A 27,875-nucleotide genomic window follows, 5' to 3' on the forward strand; every position below is an offset into this window, starting at 1 on the left:
TGGGAGAGAAAATTGAAAATCCTTGATTTGAATCAAAGATCAGAGGAAAACACCTTCTCCATCTTTTTCTTTTCCTTATACCTGGCCTGAAGAAAACAGTGTCATGGATTTTATCCAGTGGCAGTTAATGTGTATTAGCTACATTGTGGATTTAATGGGCTCTCGGTGGCTTGGTGGTCCCAGTCAGGCATGTAGATCATGGTTTGAATCCTGGCTTAGCACTGACCCTTTCTGTGCCCTTTGCCACCTTACCAAATAATCTAAGGCTCAGTTACTTAATTGCTGTAATGGGGAGAATTACATAATACTTGGTTTGCATGGTTGCTTGAAAATAGAGATAGTATAGTAAAAATAGAATATGTAAAAAGCCAGCCCTGACTGGTGATGCCAGTGGTTGAGCATCAGCCTGCAAACTGAAAGATTGCTGTCCCATTCCCACTCAGGGCACATGCCTGGGTTGCGGGCCAGGTCCCCAAATGGGGACAAACAAGAGGCAACTGATCGAGATGTTTCTTGTGTTTCTCTCATACATTGATGCTTCTCTCCCTCTCACTCTCCCTCCCTTCCCCTCTAAAAAAATAAATAAATAAAAGCTTTAAAAAATATATGTAAAAAGCCAGCACATGGCTTAAAGTCGAAACTGAATAAATACTGCCTGCTGCTGTTATTTATTTCCCCTTTGTATTAGTCTGTTTTTTTTTCAGTATTTATAAGAGGTGTGTGTGGGGGGGATTAAGGTTTATAGGAACACATTGTATGTTCCAGTAAATTATATTCAATAGTGTACTTTCAGTCATTGTTTTTATACAACCTGCAGATACGGCCAAGTTTACTCATTATTTTAGTCTTTTTTTTTTAGAAATTAAAAGCCACTGAATACTAGACAATATAAAGTGTTACATGTGCTTATCCTAATATTTAGACATTATCCTGGGAAGACAGAGCAGGATACTCTCACTTAGAAGTCTAGTATTATACTTGATACCCTAGGACTCATACTTAAGAATGATATCAGTTTATAATAGTTTGTGTGTGTGTCACTGCCTTTTCATATTGTTCTTCAGATACCTCATTGCTCCCAATGTAAAAATTGCCAGAATATCTGTTCACAGCATAGTATGTTTCTTTGGACAAAGCACGGAATTTCCTTTTTTGTTAAATAAATAAAACTGATTAGATAAAGTGAAGGGATTTTTATAAGGCATTTTGTAAACTGTTTATGTCTACTTGTTCCTCCTTTAGCAATACTTTGAGCTCCTGTGTGTGGGCGGGGGGGGGGGAGTAGAAACTAATGGGTAAAAGGGCTTTAAAAATCTAGGAACTGAAAATACTAATGCTTGGCCCTGTGATAATTCACTGATTTAATTTGAACAGGTTATTTCACCTCATACCCAGCTTTACTCATCTTCTAAACATAGGGTTGTTATGCACAAGAACTTAAGGCAGCTGTTCTGTTTTTTTTTAAAAAAAGGCAACTCCTCTATTTATTTGGAACTCAAGCAAGTGCAGATAATTATTCACTATTATGTTGGTCTTATTTTTAAGAAGGGACACATAAATGATTAAAAAGAGCACTCCACAAGGCATATCACAGATTTGATAGGCTGCAGTCCTCATGCCATCTGAGATTCTAGAAGAGCTCTCTGGCAGTAACAGCAGGGCTGTGGGGCTGTCAACTGCTGGGGTCCCCAGCATTGTTGGCATTGAGATCATGTTAGGTGCATTCCTGTATGCAGTTTCCTGGAAATTAGTAATATGTCTAAGATACAGAGCTTGCTAATCAGGATTTCCCATCATGTAGATTATCACCATCGATAATCTAATTTTTAAGAAAACTATTTCCAGAACTTTAATAATCTGGGTTACCTAGAATATATTTACTACTGCTGTACACTTGGTGGTGGGAATGGAAACTTGCAGGACACCAGGAGTAGGTAGGGGTGATGGGGATAGCCCCTCCAACTAGTGCTCTGCAAATGTACATGTCCCCATTGGCTTGTCTCATCCCTGCTGGAAGAGTCTAAGACTGTTGTTTTCCAAACTTGAAATATTCTTATGGTTGTCAACTAGAAATATTCATTAGACATGTCACAAACTACCAAACTTTTGTGTTCAGAGGACAGAGCCTCCCTGTGGTTCCTGCCTCCACTGAGCCTTTCACATTCTCCCTTGGAGGGCAGCTCCACTGTTGATCCAGCCAGTCACATCATATCCTGTCAGTTACCTGGTCCTGTGGATTCTTCCTTTTGTATATCTGTCACTTTTTTTCTAACTCCCACTTCTGACCTCATTCTTTTTCAGCCCGAATTAACTACAGAAACCTATTCTGTTACCAGGCTTGTCTATCACCAGCCCAAGTCATATGACTTTTCTGAAACCCAGATTGTGTGATGTTATTTCTTTCTTCTTTTTTTTTAAATCCTGAGGATATGTTTATTGATTTTTAGAGAGAGGAAAGGGAGGGAAAGACAGACAGACATTGACATGAGAGGGAAACATCAACTGGATGCCTCCCGTGTGCACCCTGACCAGGTATCGAACCCGCAACCTGGGCCTGTGCTCTGAGCAGGGATTGAACCTGCAATCTTGGTATATGCTCTGACTGGATACCAAACCTGTAGTCTTTTGGTGTACAGGATGACACTCCAACTGACCAAGCCACCTGCCCAGGGCACCCTATGTTGTTTCTTAAACCACTTCAGTGACTTACCCATTGCCTTTAAGTTGCCATCCAAACTCTATAATTGGACCTCTGCCTTTTTTCACCTAAGTAGTTCCTTCTGCATGTTCTCTGGATTCCTTTTTAAAAGCAGTTGTTTGTTCATTCAGTCATGGGTCCATTCTTTCATTTGCTCTCCAGACATTTATTGGCCACTTATATGGGTCAGGCTCTATGCTTAGGAATTGGGTGTGAGGCAGTCAGCTGAACAGATCTTTAGGCATTTCACTGACCTCTCACACTCTTAATCAGATGCACTAGGTTGTACCGCAATAACAAATTTGCCCCCAAATCGCCCTGTTTTAACACAATCGTTTATTCCTTGTTATGATGTCTATCAATCATAAGTTTTCAGAGGCTCTGCTTCACACAGGAACTCCCTTCCATTCAGGGACTCAGGCTTATAGCTTCACCAACTGGAACTCACCTTGCCTTCGGGCACTGTGACAGAAGAAGAGAAAGACTGGATAGGCTTCTCCTTGCCTTAGAGCAGAAGTGACCTGTCACGTTTCATTAGCCAGGACTAGTCAAACAGCCCTACCTAACAGCAGGGGGGCTGGGTGCTATAGGTAAGAACATGAAATACATATAGTGAGCATGTGGTTTCTGATAACAGTCACTGAAATTTATTTAGTCACCTCACTTCTTATTGGTCTCATCCACTATACTTTAAATTTCTCAATAGCTGAAGCTGTATTTGCCTTACTTTTGTGTCCCAAGCACATGGGCACATTGTACACTTCTGATGATTTTTTCTTTTCTAGTAAATGTTCTTCTTGAGCTTGGATTCAATTCAAGTCACTTCCTTTAAGAAACCTTCCCATACCCTCCCTCTGCTGCACCCCCAGCCTGGGCCAGGTGTCTCTTCTCAGTGTCATTGTGGTATCCTATGCACACTTCAGCCAGAGCACTCCTTACCCTGTGTGATTACTTTCTTTTCCCCTTTTCTCTCTCCACTCAGTTTCTTTAGGGCAGGGACTGTGGCTTTCTTTTATATTCTTTTGAAAATTTGTATTAAGCAATATTAAAGCAGTGTTTTAAAACCTAAGAAATAAAGCATTACTGTTTTTAGCTGAAGCCCTTTCTGTAAATCTCCCCCCATTAGGTTTACCATTTACACATATTTCTTTATTCTTCACTGTACACATGTCCCTAATCAATATAATGATTTTTCTCTGTGTCCATGTGTATAACAGGTTTTTCCAGCAGGGTCACCTGCATCATGAATCCAGGAGTTCATATGTGTGTGGTGTGTTCTCTGGGTACACTTTATACATCTCTGCATGCACTGATATTACCTGTCTCTATGACAAGTTTTATAAAAGGTCTGATACCTGGTTGGCTGCTACCCCTCTGATCTGCATCAAAATTGCACAAGTTTTAATTTCTGTATTTCCTGTTGCTGGCTTATGATAGTGCTTAATGAATGTGTGTTGAATAAATGACAAATTCTGTGTTTTTTTCTTAGTGTGTCATTTTCAGAGCTTTGTTATTTAATTTCTTTTTAGATAATTTTGTATTTAAAAATCAAGCTTCTGAATAAGAATTTAGTGACTAGAACACCACTTACTATTTTATAAGGTAGGAAGGGAGTAAAGCTTCTGACTAAAGTAAAGAATATTTTGGATGTTTTTCTTTTCCAGTAAATGCTTGATGGGTTGTCAGGGAAACTTACTGGGGAGAGCTGTTTACTGGTAGTAGTATTGCTTTGAAGTGTGACTATAAAGCCTCAGTATTACGTAGACTATTACCTTGTATAGGCCATGCTTTGAATATGCAAAACAATAACACTTGCTAGATTTACTAATTAATATTTCACATTGATTGAAACTTAGAAATTAAATTATACTTTATGTTAGAGGTTTCCTTTTCTTTGCTTTACATCTGAAATATCCCTGTAATAAAGGTCTTTCATTTGAACTATAACCTAACTGGATGGTCCTAGGCAGCCTTTGAAGCAAATGCTTAGGTTTAGAATGGCTGGTAAACAGTTTGCCAGGAAGTGGGGCAACTGTGGGAAGAAGGATACATATTATTTACATAATAAATTAGTGAAGGATTAACCCTTGTTTATACCTCTGGAGTCTTTCTTGCAGATTAGGTAGATATGACTTGAATGCCATTGTCTAGAGGTTTCTTTGGAAGAATTTTTAAAAAATTTTAACTTGAATTAACATAATTATATTTGGGTTCTTTTTTTGACAAGGAATTTTTTAAAAATACAAGGTTGTCCACAGTTATTGGGGAGAATGGGTGTTAACAATGATCCCCTTCATTTTTTATGGAAAAAGTATATTATTTTAGTGTTATAACTTAATATTACAAAACTAAGGATAACCTTCTGTATGGCCACTCTCCTGGGGTCTAAATTCTAAAGAAGAAAGTAGTGACATTGACTCTGTTAGCTTTTAAAGAATTACTATAGTCCTGGCTGGTGTGGTTGAATGGATTGAGTGCCAGCCTGCGAACCAAAAGGCTGCTGCTGGTTCAATTCCCGGGCAGGGCACGTGCCTGGGTTGCAGGCCAGGTCCCCAGTTGGGGGAATGTGAGAGGCAATTGATTGATGTATTTCTTGCACTTCAGTGTTTCTTTCCCTCTCTTTTTCCCTCCCTTCCCTTATCTCTAAAAAAAATATATTTTTAATATATTTTATTGATTATACTATTACAGTTGTCCCATTTCCCCCCCTTCTCCCCTCCACCCTGTACCCCCTCTCCCACCCACATTCCCCCCCTTTAGTTCATGTCCATGTGTCATACTTGTGAGTTCTTTAGCTTCTACATTTCCCGTACTATTCTTGCCCTCCCCCTATCTATTTTCAACCTACATTCTATGCTACTTATTCTCTATACCTTTTCCCCCCTCTCCTCCTCCCACCCCCCTGCTGCTAGCCCTCCATGTGCCCTGCATTTCTGTGGTTCTGTTCCTGTTCTAGTTGTTTACTTAGTTTCTTTTGGTTTTGCTTTAGGTGTGGTTGTTAATAATTGTGAGTTTGCTGTCCTTGTACTATACATGTCTTTTCTTTATCTTCTTTTTCTTAGATAAGTCCCTTTAGCATTTCATAAAATAAGGGCTTGGTGATGATGAACTCCTTTAACTTGACCTTATCTGAAAAGCACTTTATCTTCCCTTCCATTCTAAATGAGAGCTTTGCTGGATAGAGCAATCTGGGATGTAGGTCCTTGTCTTTCATGACTTGGAATATTTCTTTCCAGCCCCTTCTTGCCTGTAAGGTCTCTTTGGAGAAATCAGCTGACAGTCTGATGGGAACTCCTTTGTAGGTTACTGTCCCCTTATCTCTTGCTGCTTCTAGGATTCTCTCCTTCGTTTTTACCTTGGCTAATGTAATTATGATGTGCCTTGGTGTGTTTCTTCTTGGATCCAACTTCTTTGGGGCTCTCTGAGCTTCTTGGATTTCTTGGAAGACTGTTCCCTTTGCCAGATTGGGGAAGTTCTCCTTTATTATTTGTTCAAATAACTTTTCCACTTGTTTCTCCTCCCCTTCTGGTACCGCTATAATTCGAATGTTGGAACGTTTAAAGGTGTCCTGGATGCTCTTAAGCTTTTTCTCGATTTTTTGAATTCTTATTTCATCATGCTTTCCTGCTTGGTTGATTCTATCTTCCTTCTGGTCCACTGTATTGTTTTGAGACTCAGATTCCTTCCTTTCACTATTGGCTCTCCTCCGCGTATCTTCCTGCATCTCTTTTATGGTAACCTGCATCCTTTCATCTAAATTGCACCCAAAGTCAACCAATTCCGTGAGCTTTCTGATCACCAGTGTTTTGAACTGTGCATCTGATAGATTGGCTATTTCTTGGTCGCTCAAAGGATGAGTCCTGGGGGGACTGATCTGTTCTGCTGGAAACATGTCTATGTCTTTCCCTGTCTCCCTTTTTTCTTTTTTCTTTTTTTTTTCGGTCTGGTCGCTCTTGTTACGGTGGGGGGCAGAGCCTTAGGTGTTCACCGGAGCTGGGCACCCCAGTGGCTAGATTGTGACGTTATATGTGGGGGCGGGGACAGGAGCGGGAGCAGGGACGGGCGGGAACAAAGGCAGTAGTTCCATTCTCCTGGGCTCAGACACCTCTTCGGGATCCTGGGCTGCAAGCTCCACCCTGGTCCACAATTGCTGCCTCACTGGGTGCCCCAGCCGCAGCTTGCGCACTCAGGGATCACGCTGCGTTCTTGCGCCCCGGATGGCTGTCTCGCCAATTTTGCGCCAAAATTTCCCTGACCTCTGCGCGCCGCCGACCCGCACCAGCCCCGCGCCTGCCCGGCTCATCGTCCCCTACCAGTCTGGATGTACGGGTCTACTTCAACTTCTTGGCTGTCCAACTTCCATTCAGATAAATCCTCTGCCAGTTCTGAGTGATATTATATCTGTAAATTATTGTTGTCCTATTCTTGGTTGTGCAAGGAGGTACGGTGCGTCCACCTATTCCTCCATCTTGCCGGAAGTCCCTAAAAAATATTTTTTTTAAATAAAGAATATTGTAATCTTAAAACCAGTTTTATTTTATTATGTTCATGTAACATAACATTAACTATTTTTAAATGAAGAAGTCAATGGCATTTAGCAACCACCACTTCTATCTAGTTCCAAAACACTTTTCTCATTCCAAAATAAAACCCTGTACCTTAAGTAGTTACTCCCCATTTTTTCTTTCCCCCAGTCCCTGGTAACAATCAGCCTGCTTTCTATCTGTATGGATTTACCTGTTCTGCATATTTCATAAAAACAGAATCATACAATATGTGACTTTTTGATTCTGGCTTTCACTTAACATAATGTTTTCAGAGTTCATCCACTATGTAGCCACATTTTGTTTATCCATTCATTCATTGATGGACATTTGAATTACTGCTACTTTTTAGCTATTGCAAATAATGTTGCCCTGAACATTTGTGTGTAAGTGTTTGAGTACCTGTTTTTAGTTCTTTGGGATTTTCTGTTCTGAGAGTGGAATTCCTAGATTATATTTTAATTTTATGTTTAACTTTCTGAGGAACCACCAAATTGTTTTTCATAGTGCCTGAACTGTTCTACATTCCTACTGGTAATGTGTGAGGGTTCCCGTTTCTCTACATTCTGTCAGTACTTGTTATTTTTAAAATTACAGCTATTCTAATGGGTATAAAGTGGTATCTCATGGTCGTTGGCTACTCCATTTCCTATACTGCTCTTAACCTCTATTAACCTGTCTATTTTCTCCCCCAGCCAATTTGTTCTTTCTTTTCACATTCTTAATGCACTTTGATGCACAGTAGTTTTTAATTTCGATAAAGTCCTGTTTATTTTTCCCTTTGTTGCTCATGCTTTTGGTGTCAATGACTAAGAATTTGGCATATCTTTCCAAATTCAAAGTCATGAAGATTTACCTCTTTTATCATTTTAGCTCATGCATTTAAGTTGTTAGTCCATTCTGTGTTAATTTTTGTATATGGTATAAAGCAAGAGTCCAGTGAGGACTCTTTAAAAACAAAAGCTCAGGCAACCTTTTGGCTTCCTCTCGAATCTCCGTCTGGTTCAGCCTCCTCATCTCTACTCCTGCCTCTACCATGTCCCCAAGGGTATCCAATAAGACCTGCAAGGTGAACACCTCTGGCCCTCAGACCTTAGCAGTTGCTTGTACTGAAATGGGCCCTGCACCCACATCAGCTCCTCAGCCTTTTCCCAGTTGTCCTGGACACCAAAGTGAATCTGGCCAGGGGTTACACCAAGGCTGGGAGTATGGGGAGCATCACAGCTCTCTAAGTGACCAGAGCCCGCTGAGTCCCTGAAGCTGAGGTGGACCCTAGCATCCAGGCCATGCACAATCAAGAGGAGTAGATTAGGAGCCTCAACAACAAGTTTGTTTCCTTTCATCAATAAGGTGCAGAGTCTGGAGCAGCAGAATAAGATTCTGGAGACCAAGTGGAACTTCCAGCAGCAGAAGATGACTCGCAGTAACATGGACAGCATGTTCGAGAGCTACATCAACAACTTTCAGTGGCAGCTGGACACACTGGCCCAAGAGAAACTGAGGCTGCAGGCGGAGGTTGACAACATGCAGGGGCTGGTGGAGGACTTGATGAATAAGTACAAGAGTGAGATCAACAAGCACTCAGAGTTGGAGGAAGAATTTGTCCTCATCACAAAGGATGTAGATGAGGCTTACATGAACATGACTGAGCTGGAGTCCCACCTGGAAGGGCAGACTGATGAGATCAACTTCTACAGGCAGTGGTAGGATGAGAAGATTTGTGAGCTGCAGTCCCAGATCTCTGACACATCCCTGGTGCTATCCACAGACAACAACCACTCCCTGGAACTGGTTGGCATTATCACCAAGGTCAAGGCCTACCATGAGGAGATAGCCAACCACAGCTGAGCTGAGGCTGAGACTGTGTACCAGATCAAATATGAGTAGCTGCAGACATCGTCTGGGAAGCACAGATTATCTGTGTTGCACGAAGACAAACTTCTGAGATGAACTAGAACATTAGCCCACTCCCAGCTGAGATCAGGGCCCTCAGAAGTCAGAGAGCTTCTCTGGGAACCACCATCACTGATGCTGAGCAGTGTGGGGAGCTGGCTGTCAAGGATCCTCAGGCAAAGGTGGCTGAGCTGGAGGCCACTCTGAGAACCACTAAGCAGGACATGGCCTGACAGCTGCATGAGTACCAGCTCGTGAACACCAAGCTAGCTCTGGATGTGGAGATTGCCACCTACCACAACTTGACAGAGGGTGAGGGAAACCAGCTGGAGTCTGGGATACAGAACATGAGTATCCATACCAAGACCACTAGGGACTACTCAGGTGGGCTGAGCCCAGCTTATGGGAACCTCAGCTATGGCCTGCGCTTCCAAACCAACTTGGGCTCTGGTGGGGGCTCTTGTTCCTTCAGCAGCACAAGTACCAGTTCCTCCAAGAGAGGGGTTGTGAAGAAGATTGAAACCTGAGATGGGATGCTGGTATTTGAGTCATCTGCGGTCCCTACTGCCCTGACAGCCTGTGGGAAAGAAGCTGTGCAGGGAGAACAGTGGGCATAGGCTCAGCCCCAGTCCTCAGCTCACCTTTGGGGTAGAGGAGTTTACATGCCCCCAACTAATCATGTGGGATTTTTTCCCCAAAATATCATCTCAACTGGCTCTGTCAACCCTAAAAGAAAATAAGATAAAAAATAAAGCAAAATTTTGTGAAACCTTCACTTTGTACTTTTTTGAAAAATATGTAATAATTATATTTTCCATTACCATTTAGTCCCTTTATACCTCCATCCCCCCAGCAATCACCACCCTGTTGTCCATGAGTCCTTTTTTGCTCAAAACTTCCACCTCCTAACCTCTCCTACCAACTAGCTGTCATCTATTCTCCATCTGTGAATCTGTCTGTTTTGTTAGTTCAGTTTGTTCATTAGGTTCCACATATGAATGAACTCACATGGTATTTGTCTTTCTCTGAATGGCTTATTTCACTTCAAATAATGTTCTCCAGGTTCATCCACACTGTTCTAAAGGGAAATATTTTCTTCTTTTTTATGACTGAGCAGATTCCATTATGTAAATGCCCCATAGTTGTTTTATTCACTCATCTATTGATAAACACTTGGGCTGCTTCCATATATATCTTGGAGATTGTAAATAGCATCGCAATGAACATAGGGGTGTTTATGTTTTTTCTCATTAGTGTTTTGGGTTCCTTCAGATATATTCCCAGAAGTAGGATTGCTGGGTCAAAAAGTAGATCCATTTTAAATTTTTTGAGGTATCTACACATTGCTTTCCACAGTGGCTGCACTAGTCTGCATTCCCACCAACAGTGTAAAAGGGTTCCCCTTTCTCCACATCATTGCCAGCAAGTATTGTTTTTTGATTTATTGATGATAGCCATTACAACAGCTGTGAGATTATATCTCATTGTGGTTTTTATTTGCATTTCTCTGATGATTAGTGATGTTGAACACCTTTTCATGTATCTGTTGGCCATCTTCATACATCTGTATGTCCTCTTTGGAGAAGTGTCTGTTCAGGTTCTTTGCCCATTTTTTAATTGGGTTGTTTTTTTTTTTTTGGTTTTGATTTTTGTAAGTAGTTTATAAATTTTGGATATTAACCCCTTATCAGATGTATTGATAAATGTGTTCTCCCATTCTATGGGTTGTCTTTTTATTTTGTTGTTGATTTCCTTTTGCACTAGAAAGTGCAAAAACCTTTTAGTTTGATGAACTCCCATTTGTTTATTTTTCTTTTGTTTCCTTTGCCTGGAGAGATATATCCAATGAAAATTTTCTATGAGCAATGTCTGAGATGTTGCTGCCTGTTTTCTTCTAGGATTTTTTATGGTTTTTGGGTCTTATATTTAAGTCTTTTATCCATTTTGAATTTATTCTTTTGTGTGGTATAAGAAGATGGTCTAGTTTCATTTTTCTGCATGTATCTGTCCAATTTTCCCAACATCATTTATTGAATAAACTATCTTTGGCTCATTGTATGTGCTTTCTTCCTCTGTCAAATATTAATCGACTATAAAGGTGTGGGTTTATTTCTGGTCTCTCCATTATGTTCCATTGATCTATGTGTCTGTTTTTGTGCCAGTACCAGGCTGTTTTGACTACTATGGCCTTGTAGTATAGTTTGATATTAGGTAGCGTGATTCCTCCAACTTTGTTCTTCTTTTTCAGAGTTGCTGTTGCTACATGAGTCTTTCTGTGGTTTCATATAAATTTTGGAAATATTTGTTCTAGTTCTGTGAAATACATCATTGGAATTGTGATAGCAGTTGCATTGAATCCATAGATTGCTTTGGGTAGTATGGACATTTTAATGATGTTACTTCATCCTATCAATGAACATGGTATGTGCTTCCACTTATTTGTATTGTTTTTCAGTTTCTTTCTTCAGTGTCTTGTACTATCCAAATACAATTCTTTTACATCCTTAGTTAGATTTATTCCTAGGTATTTTATTCTTTTTGAAGCAATTATGAATGGGATTGTTTCTTAATTTCCCTGTTAGTTTGTTATTGGCATATAAAAATGCAACTGATTTCTGAATATTAATTTTGTATCCTGCTACTTTTCTGAATTTATCAGTTCTAGTAATTTCTTGGTGGTATCTTTGGGGTCCTCTATGTACAGTATGTCATCTGCAAATAAAGACAGTTTTACTCCCCCCCCCCAATTTGGATGCCTTTTTTTTTCCTTCTTATCTGATTGCTGTGGCTAAGACTTCCAGTTCTATTTTGAATAAGAGAGGTAAAAGCGGACATCCCTGTTTTGTTCCTGATCTTAAGGGAAATGCTTGTAGTTTTTGCCTGTTGAGTATGATGCTGGCTTGGGTTTGTCGTATATGGCCTTTTTTTTTAAAATTTTTTTATTTTAATCTTTGTTCAAGTACAGTTTTCTCCCTTTTACTCCCATTCCAGCCCACCCACCCAACCCTTCCCACTTCCCTCCCATTACCACCCTCCCCCTAGTTTTTGTCCATGTGTCCTTTAAATTTGTTCCTGTAAACCCTTCCCATTCTCCCCTGAAATTCCCTCTTCTCTCCCCTCTGGTCACTGTCAGTCTGTCCTCTATTTCAGTGACTTTGTTTATATTTTGCTTTTTCTTTGTTTTGTTGTTTAGGTTCCTGTTAAAGGTGAGATCATATGATATTTGTGTATATGGCCTTTATAATGTTTAGGTACATTCCCTCTATTTCCACTTTGCTGAAAGGTTTGTTTTTTTTTTAATCATAAATGGGTGCTGAATTTTATCAAAAGCTTTTTCTATATCTGTTGATGTAATCATGTGTTTATCATCCTTCCTTTTGTCTATGTGGTAAATTATATTTATTGATTTGTGAATGTTGTAGCATCCTTGCATTCCCAGAATAAATCCCACTTGACCATGTTCTTGCCCTTCTCCTTCTGGCACCCCAATGATTTGGATGTTGGAACATTTAAAGTTGTCCTGGAGGTTCCTAAGCCTCTCCTAATTTTTTTGAGTTTTTGTTTCTTAGTTCTGTTTAGGTTGAATGTTAATTTCTTCCTTTTGTTTCAAACTGTTGATCTTAGAGTTTCCTTCTCGTCACTGTTGTTTCACTGTATATTTTTCTTTATTTCACTTTATACAGCCTTCACTTCTTCCTGTACTTTGCAGCCATGATCAACCATTTCTGTGAGCATCCTGATTACCAGTGTTTTGAACTCTGCATCTGATAGGTTGGCTATCTCTTCATTGCTTAGTGTTTTTCTGGAGCTTTGATCTGTTCTTTCACTTGGGCCATATTTCTTTGACTCGGCATACTTTCTATGTTGTAAGTGGTGGAGCCGTAGGTGTTTAACAGGGCAGGGCAACCCGCTTCTCTGAGTTGTGGCACTGTGTGGAAGGGGGAGGGGTCAGAGAGGGAACAATGCAGCTTACTTAGCTCTTGCCCTGCTTTCAGTCACTTCCCCTGCTTCCTACAAGCAACTGGTGCCCTTTCAGTTGCTGCCCTAGTGCTGATTCCTAGGTGGGTGGGCTTGTGTACATTCTAGAGGACTCCTTGGGCCACTCAGACTCTCCTGAGAGACTGGCTCAAACCCCGCTGCCACAACCTCCACAGGTTTTACAGCTAGAGGTTATGAGACTTTAATTCCCAGTGCTGGGACCCTGGGTTGCATGGTCTGTATTGCTCGCTCCCCAGTTGTCCTTCCATTTTTATCTTTATGAGAATGTAGGACCACCTGGTCCACCTAACTTTTGAGGTTTTTAACCACCATGTGACCTGTGTGACTTTCAGGTGCTACTCGTGAGCAGTAGTCGCCATCCAGACCGATGGATTGTCCCTGGAGGAGGCATGGAGCCTGAAGAGGAGCCGAGCGTGGCAGCAGTTCGTGAAGTCTGTGAGGAGGTATGCGCTGAGAAAAAAGAGCACGGTGTACCCTGTAGACGTGAAGCTTTCCTGTATGTAGTTTTTCATTTATTACCACTCACTGATAAACATAACTCATGATCATAGAAGGCATTTGACAGTTACCACATGCCTTCTGCAATCAGGTTCTGACATGGTAATGTTTATTAGGCACCACTCTACACAGGGCAAGTGTTCATAGTGGTGACTGTGTCTGATTATACCAGACAGCCCTGTGATTTCCCTTGGATCTCTTCCAATACTGCATCTCTTACCTGTAGCAGAACATCAGGAATCAAATAGTTTATCAGCCCTAAGAAATAAGAAGAGCAGGCCGTGTTGGTATAAATGGCCCTTTCTCATTAACCTTTGGATGGGGAGGAGGTGGCCCTAGTTTTCCTGTTTCCTCAGTCCTGACCATAGAACAGTGGCTAAGGCAACACTTCTGTTAGCCAGAAGCTGTTAATGGTGCAGCTCTAGAGATAATGGTATCTTTTTTAAAAAGTTTAATCACATGATACTCAACATACATATGTTGAGTTTCTGGGCCATTCCCAATACATCTAACTAGATACTTGAGAATAAACAGTCAGAAGAAGTAAAATCTTAGACCCTATTCCCTCATTTTAAGAGCTTACAGTTAGGTTGGGGAAACTAAGAAAGAGATTGCAATTCAAAACCAGGAAGAAGGAACTAATGTTTCCTGCCTCTTGGGGAAACACCACTCTCTGCTCTGCTTATGTTACTCATTGAGGAACTCCTAATTGGTGCTTTAAATTTCATTATTCCTGTTTACTTCCCCTTACCACATCAGTAGTATTTTTAGATCCATTTTTTTGTTCCAGAGGGGATGTAAGACTGATTCTAAGAACATATAAAGTGACACTTAGAACAAGTCTAAATTCTACATTTCTTTTGGGTCCAGCACTTGCTGAAGTCCATTTAGGCTAATCTTACCTTTGGAATACTCCACGAATTCTTGTGTCACTCTCATTATATGCCTGGTATCTGCAATTAGATTGTAATCTCTGAGGACAAAGATTATGTTTCCTACTATAAATCTTCCCTTTCTGTGCCTAATTCACAGTTAGGTGGACAGAAGTAATTATTGCATGCTTGTGTGACAGATGAAATAATAAAAACCCTGAAGAAATACCCCAAATGGAAATTATTAGCATTCTTTGTGGCGGATTCCAAAGGTTTGACTATTCAGATAAGTGCAGTAGGGCATTTGGTGGACCTCAGCTGCATCCTTTCGATTTAAGTCCATTTCGCTCCTCTGGTAGGTTCTAAGGCACTTAAGGCAAAGTGATGTTTGACAGAGTACTGTGGCAGTTGTACTCTGACATGTTGGAAGCCCTGAAATAGAATGAGGGTTCTAGAATTGAAAGATAGGAAAAAGTCCAGAGACCCTGTTCCAAACTTACTACTTGGTTTTAGGACCTGTGAGGTGAACTCTGACAGCTCTACCTTTGTAGGGGACAGTGGGATTGGCCATGTCTCGGGAAAGCTTATATTAGTTGTTGTTACTGTTCTTGTTTGGTTTTTGAGTGTTGTGGCTGGATGGTCCCTAGGTTGTGCAAGTGCCGCTAAGATGTAGAAAAGTAGATGATTGCCATAAGAGGTGCAGCGAGGGATAGGACAGGATACAGGGTGCCGCGCCTTTGTTTCCTGGAAATTATGCACCATCCTTCAGTGAGTGAAAGGGAGAATAGAGTGAAGTAGGAATAAAGTACTTGGTATGTGAGAAAGTGAATGACCTAACACAGATAATTAAACACTATTTCTCATGTTCAGTGTCTGATCTACCTCCTCTCTTGAAGGGAATCCTGAGCTTAAAAATTAAACTGAGCCTGCCATTCTCAACCCTGAAGAGTCCTGTCTGACTTTGGGCAAAATTCTCTCCCCCAGTCCAAGGAGAGTCATGCCATACCTTGTACCTTATTCCATTATATTGAGAGGATAAAGAAATGTCTGTGACTGCTTGGACATTAGAATAAGTTATCACATACAAATATTTGTACAAACAATTAAAAATTAAAGAAATATGTCATTACAAAACCAAACCTTTCAGTGGCTTCCATCAAAATAAAATGGAGGGGTTAGTTTTTCCAATTCCATGCCTAACAGCAGAGAATAAGACTTGGAATCGGAGAGGATGTGGGTTGATGTTTTTTATTGCCCTTAAAGGGTAGCTTTAATAATCCGAAGTCGCTATTCAAGGATGTATTTAGTTTTCAAAACGTTATGACTTTTTTCTTGTACACATTCAAAAACTTTGTTCTTTCATAATGCTTATAGATCAGATTGCTCTGTAAGCAGAGGAGATTTTACTAGTCACTTTCTTTTTAAAAATCTTACTTATTTTTAGAGAAATGGGAAGGGAGGGAGGAAGAGAGAGAGAGAAACATCAATGTGTGAGAGGTACATTGACTGGTTGCCTCTCACACACCCCTAACTGGGGTTCTGACCTGCAACCCAGGCATGTGCCCTGATAAGGAATGGAACCAGTGACCCTTTGGTTCGCAGGCTAGCACTTAATCCACTGAGCCACACTAGCCAGGACTATTAGTCACTTTTAAGAGGCCTTTGGATAATACTTACATCAGTTAATTGAAGACTTTCAGATGTTTCGGTTGCATTTACAGATTTTACATATCTGATTGCTCTTTAAAGAATTTCAGTTATCTGACTTAAAAAACAAAGACCTCACAAAACTCTTCAACAAAAATGTCCTATGATTCTCATATATTAAACTTACAAATAAGGTGAGTCTTAGGTTCTTTAAATACAAGGGGGACCAAAAACAAAACAGAATTTATTTATTAAAAATTGTGTATTTTTCTTACATATTTAAAAGTACTCTCCATTTGATGCAGTACACCTGTTGACACGTGTTTTCCACTGCTCAAAAGAGTTTTCTGAACTTGTTGATTTTGATACCTTCTAGTGCTTCTGCCATTTTTTTTCTTTCACCTCTTCCATATCAGCAAAACATTTCCCTTTGAGACATTTTTTCATCTAGGGAAACAAACAAACAAAGAGTCACTTGGGACCAGATCAGGTGAATAGGGAGGGTGGGGCACGGGGTCATTCCAGTTTTGGTCAGAAACTCCTGCACGCTGAGTGCTCAGCGCAGTGTGGGCAGGTGCACTCTCAAATCACCCATCGTGAAATGGGCAATGCGTTGAAAGAGTCTTTAAAAAAAAAATCACTGAAGCTAAATGCAGCCTCTCACAACAATGCCAGCTGTTACAGGTAGGTTCCTAGAACTCACCTAGCAGAGGAAGCCTGTACTATAAGGCCCCGCCCTCCAGAAGATAATTTTGGTTTTTTGGGGGTCCCCCTTGTATTCCCATGGTGTATGTAAACTTAAAACTTCCAACTTAAAATCTTAAGTCAGAAATAAATTAATTATATTTTCAAACTTGAGGTTACAATCTAATAGGCCAAATTCTTTTAAACATTACAAAATATGTCTGGTCTCCTTCTTAATATAGAATTTACTATGACTTTGATTCTCAAACATTTCCATATTTCATTCTAAATATTTCCGGTACTGAAAGATGCTTACCCACCAAAGAAACCGGCCCTCCCTGTAAATGAGGTCAGGACTCTTGGACGGCCTGGTGGGAAACACTGATCCAGTTCACTGTCAGTCTCTCAGGACTCTCTTACTTCACAAGACTGGTGGTCATGCAGGCCGCACATGTGGGAATGGGTATTGGGTGAGCAGTCTGCAGCATCCGGCACATCTGGCTAACTCTGCATCTTAATCTAAGAATTGCTTCTCTCATGAGGTCTTTCTGACCCTGTAGACTTGTTTCTTTCTGTGTGCCCAGTGCAATCTGCACTTCTAGCACCATGGTGTTGATCATCTTTTATTGGTACCACATGCTTAAGTCTTCTATGCTAGCCTCTATCTATACTCTGTGTAGTCAGGTACCATTCTTTCTTGCTCACTATTGAACCCCCAGTGCTTACCATAGAGCAAGTGCTTACAAAAACACAATTTTTGTATTTTATAATTATTACTATTATTAATGTGATCTCTAGAGCAGCCACATAAATGCAGTTGAGTTAGATACTTTCAGGTTGTTAAGAGTTAACGTGCCTACAAGGCCTTCAGTTAAATGAGGAAGAACATAACAGTATTGCAGCAGCTGCCCAGCCAGGCTGTGCAGAAATAAAACCTTGGGTCACCGTGCACAGACAGGTCTTACTTACAGTGGGTGGACACTGGGCATGCCATGTAACACAAGCAGCCTGGTCACTGCACTGATGGCCCTGACCCTCCCTTCCAATGTGGAGGAGCTGCCTTTGTAACCTCAGCCTCCTGGCTTCTGCTTACCACTTTTTGTTTTGTGTTTTTCCTCCCTGGTCACCACTCACCTGTCAATCAAGTCTTTGTATCTCACTTTCAGTCTTCCTAGGAGAGACTCTGATTGGTTTTGCCTTGTTATGACCTTTGGGCAGAGTTGCCAGGCCACATTGTCAGCTTCTGGGCATTTTGAAGATGTTTGCTGTGCCTTTGCCCCAGTTGCTGATTTCTTGTTTCTCTAGCTGTGCTGAGAGTGGCAGGTTCCTGTGCTATGAAAGCATAGCAACCTGTGCTTCAGTGCTATCTGCAGCAGCTCTCCCAAGGGTCCTCTGTATATAGTGAAAAGATATTTATGAATACAGGAATATGTTTGCAACCCATTCCTAGGTGATCAAAGCTGGCTACAAAACAACATTTATGATACGAAATCATTTATTGGGGGAGAAATGTGTGTGTAACTATTTCTGTAGAAAGAATAGATAGCACTGCTATACACTTACTATGTGCTAAGTTCTGTTCTCAGCGTTTTGCATATATTGCCTCACTTAATTCTCACCATACCCTGTGAGATAGGAACTATTTTTATTTATGTTTTACAGAGGAGAAAAAGACTGAGGTTCAGTGAGAGTAAATAGGTTGTCCATACAAATTGTGTCCAACTAAATGTGCTCAAGTGCTTAGTAAGATTTGCATCCAGAACATCTAGTCAAAGCACCCACACTCCTAATGCTGTGCTCCTTGAAAGCGTGTTCGCCCACATATTCACAGTGGTTATCTTGAGTTAGTTCATAGGTTTTCAACTTTTTCTGCATTAATGTTTATTTTGTTACTAGAAGAATGTTCTGTATAAAGACAAATGGACTGAGATTAATAAGTAGTTTATCGTGGCAGGGCTAGGAACCATCAAACACAGCCTGTTCGGAAGCTTTGTTCAGCCAGTTTAAAAGTTCAGCATAGTGTCTGAACTTCAGAAACAGATAAATCTGTAGAGCTTGAAACATTAGCAATTACATATAAAGAGCTAACCTATTCCCTTTTGTGAACTGGCCTCCATTTTTTTTTTTAGTTGCTTATAGTTAAAATCCTATTATAGTGACTCTCAAAGGGTTAAAGGGAGAGGCTTTCTCCCAGTGCCACAAGGGGCCTTGGTAACAGTGCATCTGTAGCCCAGGGCAGCAGAGGCTTGCTGGAGCAGCCGTGTGATACTCTCTCTGTAACAAAAAAGAAAAGCACCTCTTTGTGTGCTTTTCAGAGCTATTCTTTCTTGCTGATTCAATGGAAAGGTAAAACTGTTGTCTGACAGGGAGAAAAGAGAGAAGCTGTGTCTGAAGCTATTCTGTCTTCTGTTCGTCTGTTAACATTTCCATTTCATTTACTCACTCCCACCTCAGCCAAATTATTACAAAGATACAGGGCATCTGAAAACTGAAACAGAAAGAGAAAAATTATGTGCCTACGTTCAACTTCATTCTCTTCAAGGTTGACAATGTTGTGGGTTATCTATCGCCTTTAGAAAAATGTAGTCAGTGATAATTGAGAATGTGCGGCCAAATGCCCATTCCTTTTATCTGCTTCTTCGTGTCAGCAAGGCCCACATCTATGGAACCATTTCTAGCATATAAAGTAGGTAGCCTGATAATTTACCTGTGACATAGGCCTGGCTTTAAAAAAACAAACAAAAAGGTAGCTTGTTCTCTGACTTTCTCACGTGTCCTGATACCACATTTCTTTGCTGCTGCTTTGGCTCTTACCACTTGTTGCTTTGTCATATAAACTCACCATCTCAGAGATTTCTTCCATTTAGTGGCGTCTCCTTAGACTTCCTCGTACCTTGGTACCCTCCTTCAAGTTGTTGATGCACACTGTCTTACATAAAGTAAATTTTATACTTTCATTTAAGAAAGTTTTTTGAATGTCTGGATGCCTTAATATAGTACAAGGATCATAACCACCTCAAGAGTTCAGAGCTGTTTCATAATTATTTATAGCCTTACTTATCTAATGTCAGCCTATCAAGAATTTATTGTAACCCTTCTTGATCTCATTTGTATTTTCATATAAGAACATGGAAAACGCCATAGTGAACTTTATTTTTAAAATCTATCTTCTTAGTCCAGTTCCTGTACTGTGTGTTTCCTGTTCCTGCAAATAAATGTTTGTACTACTCTCTTGTATGTATCCCAGCAACCAGAAGTCTCCAAAGGATATCTCAGCACTGTCTCTAACAGGGGCAGTTTTCTGTCTCTTATTATACACAAGTAGAATATTTTAGAAGCTTGTGACTACTTGGGAATAATTTATGATACAATTTTGTTAACCTTTTTTCTTAGCTCGTAAGTATTTGATTCTTTTGAAATGGAGAAAAGAATGAAGGCTTTGTATGTCTGTGTTGTATTTTGGTCTTTACAGTCTGAATAGCTGTGAATAGAAAGTGGGGATAAAGTACCACAGAATTATTAAGGAATAACATGATTTTTTAAAAATCCAGAACTTTAATGACAAAGTATGTATCATAATATATTAAGTATTTTCAATCATTTCAACATCCTAAGCAGGGCAAAGGAATGTTCATAGACCAGGGTCCTGCAGCTCATACACTTGTAGGGAAGGGGGCAGGCGGTTGGTGGTGGGTGCAGCTCTGACAGAGTGAGGAGATCCTGCCCTAATCCCTGCTCCAGCTCAGCCAGTAGTCATCGGTAGTCATCCCGTGGCAGTGAAGACCCATTGTGGCTGCAACGTTTCAAGAGAGACTTGAAGCTGGATTCTCATATCATATCCCCTGATCTTTCAACGTAGACAACTAATTTTTGCAAAGTTTGTTCATCAATATAATATAAGCATATAGATGAAGAGAAGCAGCAACAGTAGTACTAAAAGACACATATTGAAAAACATCTATAAGATGTGTTCTTAATTAGGTGGATGAGCTATGTTCTAGGTTTTTACTTTATTCTGACCCATAAACTAAGCTCCAACTTCTTGGAAGAACGTAGTTTTATTTTTGTAGTCTTCTAAACAAGTGAAAGCAAATAAAGGATTTTAACCTTGGGAATATTTCAGTGTTTAGTGGAAATGTTAATATGAGAAAATACTCATATATCCAGATGTAAATTACTGTAAATCAAAGGAGATCACAAATCATCCCCATTTGTTTGTTGAAAAGCAGGCTTTATTTAGATAGCATTTTCTGAATTTCTATTTAATTTATAAGGAATTTTAAATCACACAAATAGGAACTATTAGTAATAAGGTATGTGTATGGCTATTCACATCTATAAATCTATATTAAAAATAAAAAAGGTATAAAAATAGAAGAAAATTTCTATATGTTTGAAATTGTTCAAAATAAAAAGTTGGACAGAAAATAGCCACAAATATTTATTATATGCTAAAATATATTTAAGATCTTAAGGAGGAGACTATGAAGTACAAAAGTATGCTGAAGACCACTCTTCCTAAGTTGTGTTTTTGTAAATACTGCCATGTCTTCATTTTTACTTGGTAAGGAGACATATTTTTAGCTCCTTTAGTGATCACATTATAAAATGTAACAATTTTCATGTCTCTTAATACATTATATGTAATGATCTTATTCTGATGATTCATTCTTTTTAAATAAGTTAGGGGATGTGATTTAAAATTCTAGGAGAGCCTTTGTTCACTTAACATGGACATATATTTTTATGTGTGGAAGTATCTGTATCCTGCCCTCCTATGAAAAGCATATGCATAAAAATATAACAAAAAAAGTAAAGAGCTTTTTCTTAGGAAAAATAATTTTGACTATATAAAATGAACAGTGAAAACATACTGGGTCTCAGTGTGAAAGCTGCTGTGGGGCTGTTTTATGTTAGAGTACAGGGTGAATCCCGCAGATCTCTGGCAAAGGCCCTTAAGTACATCCATATTGAATCTCTTGTTCCTGGCAGCTAAGAATGCAGGAGGGGCCTCTCCTCAGTTACAATTCAGGGATGAAAGGAGACCTTGGCAGAGATGCTGCCTCCTGTGAAGGGACTGGTTGAAGTGCTGTGATAATCCCTGTGCTCAGCATTTGCTCTGTGCTCCTGTGGTCCGTGGTGTACCCGTAACTCAACTCCGGCGCCAGAGCAAGGAGGCCTCTTCTTTCAGAGGAAGGTGCCTCTGTTCCAAGGATGTTACAAAATGGTAAATGGCTACTCCTGGGTTATTTCTGTGATTAATTACTTCTAGAGTCAGAATTAAAATGAAAATTTTTAGTGACTGTCATTTTAGCTTTTATAAAAAATACTTAAGTAGATACTCTTGGCTTTATGAAAAGTGGTATTCAGAATGTTACTACATATTTTTGTTAGTGACCATTTTATTGTAGTTTTAAAATATAAGTGCTTTTGACTAGGAATTTTCATTAGTGACCATTTTGGTTTAAAAATAAAGGTGCACCCTGGCTGGCATGGCTCAGTGGATTGAGCGCCACCTGTGAACTGAAAGGTTGCTGGTTCAGTTCCCAGTCAGGGCACATGCCTGGGTAGAGGGCCAGTACCCAGTTGGGGGCCTGAGATAGGCAACCATTCAATGTTTCTCTTAACACATCGGCATTTCTCTCCTTATCTTTCTCCCTTCCTTCCCTTTTCTCTAAAAAAATAAATAAATAAAATCTTTAAAATACAGGTGCTTTAAAAAAAATAATGACCAAAAAACACTTGTGGAACTACTAAGTAATTATAGCAAGGTTACAGGATATAAATTTTTTTCAATTTTTAAAAATTATTTTATACATTTATGTTTAGTCAGAAGGGAAGGGAGGGAGAAAGACAGGGAGAAGAACATCAATGGGCTGCCTCTTGCAGGTGCCCCAGTCAGGGTCCAGCCCAGCAACCAGGGCATGTATCCTGACAAGGAATTGGACCAGCAATCTTTTCATTTGCAGAACACCCAACCAACTGAGCCACACCAGTCAAGGAACAGGATACAAGTGGTAATATACAAAAGTCAATTGTTTTCCTGTATAACAGCAATGAACAAGTGAAATCTGATATAAAGACACAGTACTGTTTACATTAGCCACCCCCACAAATGAAGTACTTACGTATAAATCTAACAATGTATGTAACAATGTATGTAACAAGGTCTCTATAAAAATAACTATAAAACTGATAAAAATAAAAGAACTAAATACCTGGAGAAATATTCCATGTTCATAACTAGGAAGACTCAGTGTTATCAAGATGTCAGTTCTTCCTAACTTAATCTATAGATTCAACAATGGTGTGAAGAATTGCCTGAGGGAGTTGGGGGTGCAGGGTGGACAGGGGCAAACAGGGCAAACAGGGCAAAATTGGGACAACTATAATAGCATAATCAATAAAATATATTTAAAAATAAATTTGTGCATATAGTATTCATTGATTCACAATATTCCTTTATTATCCTTTTGATTTTCACAGGATCTGTAGTGATGTACTATTTAGTTTCTCATATTAATCATTTATGTCTTTTTTCCTTATTTATCCTAGTTAGAGACTTTTTGTTGATTACTCCAAAAAACCAATTTTTAATTCTCTTTTGATTTTCTGTTTTGAAATTCATTGATTCCTATTCTAGTTGGGTTTTTTTCCCCCCTGCTTTGGATTTAATTTGCCCTTTTTCTAGTTTCTTTTTTTTTAAATATATTTATATATTTTACTGATTATGCTGTTACAGTTGTCCCAATTTTTGCCCCTTTGCCTCCACCTCTACTTGGGAACCACCATACCCTCCAGCATCCCCCTCCCTTAGTTCATGTCTGTGGATCACGACTATAAGTTCTTTGGCTACTCCATTTCCTATACTGTTCTTAACATCCTGTTGTTTATTTCCTAACTACCTGTTTGTAATTCTATTATCCCCACACCTTTTCTCTCATTCTGCCCCTTCTTCCTCCCAGCAGATAACCCTCCCTGATCTCCATATCTATGATTCTGTTCCTATTCTGTTTGTTTGCTTAATTTTTTTTTCAGATGCAGTTGTTGATAGCTGTGAATTTGTGGCTACATTAATGTTTGTAGTTTTGATCTTTTTCTTAAATAAGTCCCTTTAACATTTCATATAATAATGGCTTGGTGATGATGAACTCGTTTAACTTTACCTTGTCTGGCAAGCACTTTATCTTCCCTTTGATTCTAAATAACAACTTCACTGGATAGAGTAATCTAGGTTGTAGGTCCTTGCTTTTCATCACTTTTTTAGAGAGGGGAAGGGAGGGAGAAAGAGAGAGAGAAACATCAGTGTGTGCTTGCCTCTCACGTGGCCCCCACTGGGGATGTGGCCTGCAACCCAGGCATGTGCCCTGACTGGGAATCGAACCTGTGATGCTGTGGTTCATAACCCACACTCAATCCACTGAGCTGTGCCAGCCAGGGCTGCTTTTCATCACTTTTAATACTTCTTGCAAGTCCCTTCTTGCCTATAAGTATCTGTTGAGAAATCAGCTGACACTCTTAGGGAACTCCTTTGTAGGTAACCCTCTGCTTTTCTCTTGCTGCTTTTAAGATTCTCTTTATCTTTAATCTTTGGCATTTTAATTATGATGTGTCTTGGGGTGGGCCTCTTTGGGTCCATCTTCTTTGGGACTCTGTGCTTTCTGGACTTCTATGTTTATTTCCTTCACCAAATTAAGGAAGTTTCCTGTCATTATTTTTTCAAATAAGTTTTCAATTTTTTATTCTTCCTCTTCTCCTTCTGGCACCCCTATGATTCAGACATTGGTATGTTTGAAGATGTCTCAGAGGCTCCTTAGCCTATCCTCATTTTTAAAAATTATTTTCTCTTCTTGCTGTTCTTATTGAATGTTTTCTTCTCCCTTATTTTCCAAATCATTGATTGGAACCCTGGCTTCCTTCCCTTCACTGTTGGTTCCCTGTGGATTTTTCTTTATTTCCCTTAGTGTAGCCTTCATTTCTTCCCTTAGGCACTTACTGTACTCAGTGAGTTCGCTGAGTATCCTTTCCACCAGTGCTTTGAACTCTGCATCTGATAGGTTGGTTATCTCTGTTTTGTTTAGCACTTTTTCTGGGGTTTTGTTCTGTCCTTTCATTTGGGCCACATTTCTCTTTCTCCTCAATTTGGCAGGCTCCCTGTGTTTGTTTTTATATATTAGGTAGAGATGCTTTGAGTTCTTGTCTAGTAGCATGGCCTATTGTAGAAAAGTGCACCTGTACTTTGTGTGGGGCAGAGCCTTAGGTAATTGCTAAAGCAGGGCAACCCTGTCACTTTTGTGGCTCTGTGTGTGGGAGGGCTTAGAGAGGGGACAGTGCCACTGCCTGGCCTCTGAATTTTTGCCTAGGAGGAAGCTGTCTCCCAGCACTTGCCCTAGTGTCAGTTATCTCAGTTTCTCCCATATGCCACTCATGCCCTTCCAGCTGTTGCCCTGGTGCTGAATCCAAGAGGGATTGAGTCTGCATAAATTCTAAGTCCATCATGGGCCCTTGAAGAGTAGTCTCTTGAGAATCCCTCAGTTTCTTCCCTGCCCCCAACCCCCACTGGTTTTTACCACCAGAAGTTATGAGGACTTATCTTCCCAGTGCTGGAACCATGGGCTGGGTGGTGTGGTCTGGGGCTGGGACTCCACTCTTGAGATGTGCCTCCCGATTTTTGTCCATGGCATGTGGATGTGGGACTCCCCATTTCTCATCTCCGTGCCTTTCTACACCACTCCACCTGCCACTCCACCTCTCCTGTCTCCGTTCCTCTCTGTGTGTCTCTGTGATTCCACCCCTCCTACTTGTCTGGATGAGCGTGGCTTCTTTAAATCCTTGGTTGTCAGACTTCCATACAGCTGGATATTCTGACAGCTCTGGGTAATAATTTTTTGTAGCCTAGTTGTAATTTTTGCATTAGTTGTGCAGGGAGGCGAGGTATATCCACCTACCTTGTCTTGGCCAGATATTCACCTATCTTGGCCAGAAATGTCTCTAGTTTCTTAAGGTAGAAGCTTAGATTACTGAGTTTATGTCTTCCTTATTGTAATATACTATATTTTGCTGTGTATAATGCGTACTTTTTGCCCAAATTTTTGAGGGGAAAAATAAGGATGCACATTATACATGGGTAGTACTAATTCTGTTTCTATATGTGTTGTTAATTCTTTTATTTATGATTATGCATTAAAAGTATAACTCTCAAAAGAATATTCTCTCAAAAGCAACTATATCCACAGGCAAATTAATACCCTGGAATACGATAATAGGTTTTGTTGAACTTATGACAAACTTGCAACAAAAACAGTTTCAGCCAGTGATTCAGTGAAATGCAACAAAGAGCGAAGTACTTTTTTTCTAAAAGTTTGGGCCAAAAACATGAGTGTGTATTATAAGCAGGAGCACATTATACATGGTAAAATATGGTATGTATTCATTTTTTTAAAAATTGAATTTATTGAGGTATGGGTTTCAAGTGTACAACTCAATAAAACATCACCTGCACACTGCATTGTATGCGCATTACCCCAAGCAAAGTCTCTTCCGATTCCCATCCCACCCCTTTGTCCACCTATCCCCAATCCCCTTTCCCTCTGGCTGTCAGCACACTGTTGTCTGTATCTGTGTTTTATATATATTATACCTTTTTGCTATAAATTTCCCTTTAAGCACTGCTCTCACTGCATCTCATAGATTTTGGTGATTTGTGTTTTTATGTCCATTTAATTCAAAGTATATTAAAATCTCCTAAGGCTTCTTCTTTAACCTGTGTGTTACTTAGCAGTGCATTGTTTAATCTCCACATGTTTTGTTTAATCTCCAAATATTTTTGATTCTCTAGCTATCTTTTCTTTAACTGATTTCTAGTTTATTTCCCTTGTGGTTTAGAGCATATGTTGTATGATTTCTACACTTTTTAATATTGTATTTATTTGTTTTTAGAGAGGAAGGGAAGGAGATAGAAGGGGAGAGAAACATCAGTGTATGGTTGCCTCTCATGTGCTCCCCACCAGGGACCCAGCCTGCAACCCCGACCTGTGCCCAGACTGGGAATCAAACCATTGACCCTTTGGTTCACAGGCTGGCGCTCAGTCCACTGAGCCACATCAGCCAGGGCTGATTTCTATACTTTTTATTAGGTATGTTTTATGGCCCAGAATATGGTCTATCTTGGTGAATATACCATGTGAGTTTGAGATGAGTGTGTTTGGCTGTTGCTGGATGAAGTAACCTGTAGGTGTCAGTTATATCTCATTGCTCCTCTGCCTGCTGGGTGTGTTCATTTCTGACAGAAAGACATTGAAGTCTCTACCTGTAACAGTGAATTCATCACTTTTCCTTGCAGTTCTCTCACTTTTTGTCTCACATATTTCTTATTTATTTTTTATCAATAATTACTTTTTTTAATACTTTTGATTTTTATTGTTTAAGTACAGTTTTCTGCCTTTCCCCCCCACCCCTCCCCATGTCTTGAGCTCATATTTTGATGCTCTGTTGTTAGGTGCATACACGTTAAGAATTACTGTCTTCCTGAAGAATCGTCCCCTTTATCATTATACAGTTCTCTTAATTCTATAATTTTGTAGTTCACTGTGTGGCATTATGCAGTGCTATTTATCCTTGATAATTTTCCTTCCTCTGAAGTTAATATAGCTACTCACACCTTCTTTTGATTAGTATTAGCATGATGTTTCTCCATCTCTTTGTATTTAAAATGGGTTTCTTAGAGAAAATATATTAGCTGGCGCTTGTCTTTTGATGTACTCTGACAATCTCGATCCTTTAATTAGGTTATTTAGACCACTGATATTTAAAATAATTATTGATATAGTTTGATTAGTAACTACCATGTTTGATACTGTTTTCTATTTGTTGCCCTTGTTCTGGGTTCCTATTTTTGTCTTCCACGCTTTTATCTGCCTTTTGTGGTTTTTGAGCCATTTTTATGAATCTGTTTCTCTCCTTTCTTAACATATCAACTTTAATTCTTTATTTTTGTTTAGTGATTGCCCTGGAGTTTGCAATATATGTAGATATTTATAA

General features: G+C 39.7%; 1 protein-coding gene across 1 annotated transcript in view; it reads left to right on the forward strand.

Annotated features, from left to right (window-relative positions):
* Window positions 1-27,875, forward strand: part of LOC123816046 (diphosphoinositol polyphosphate phosphohydrolase 1) — a 116,450-nt gene that overhangs the window by 60,779 nt on the left and 27,796 nt on the right. Inside the window, exon 2 of the mRNA XM_045834772.1 lies at window positions 13,467-13,577. Coding sequence (XP_045690728.1) covers window positions 13,467-13,577 — 111 coding nt within the window. The remainder of the gene's footprint in view (window positions 1-13,466; window positions 13,578-27,875) is intronic.

This window comes from Phyllostomus hastatus, unplaced genomic scaffold, assembly GCF_019186645.2.
Source record: "Phyllostomus hastatus isolate PE091 unplaced genomic scaffold, TTU_PhHast_1.1 phas_contig_1048, whole genome shotgun sequence".
Lineage (NCBI taxonomy): Eukaryota > Metazoa > Chordata > Mammalia > Chiroptera > Phyllostomidae > Phyllostomus > Phyllostomus hastatus.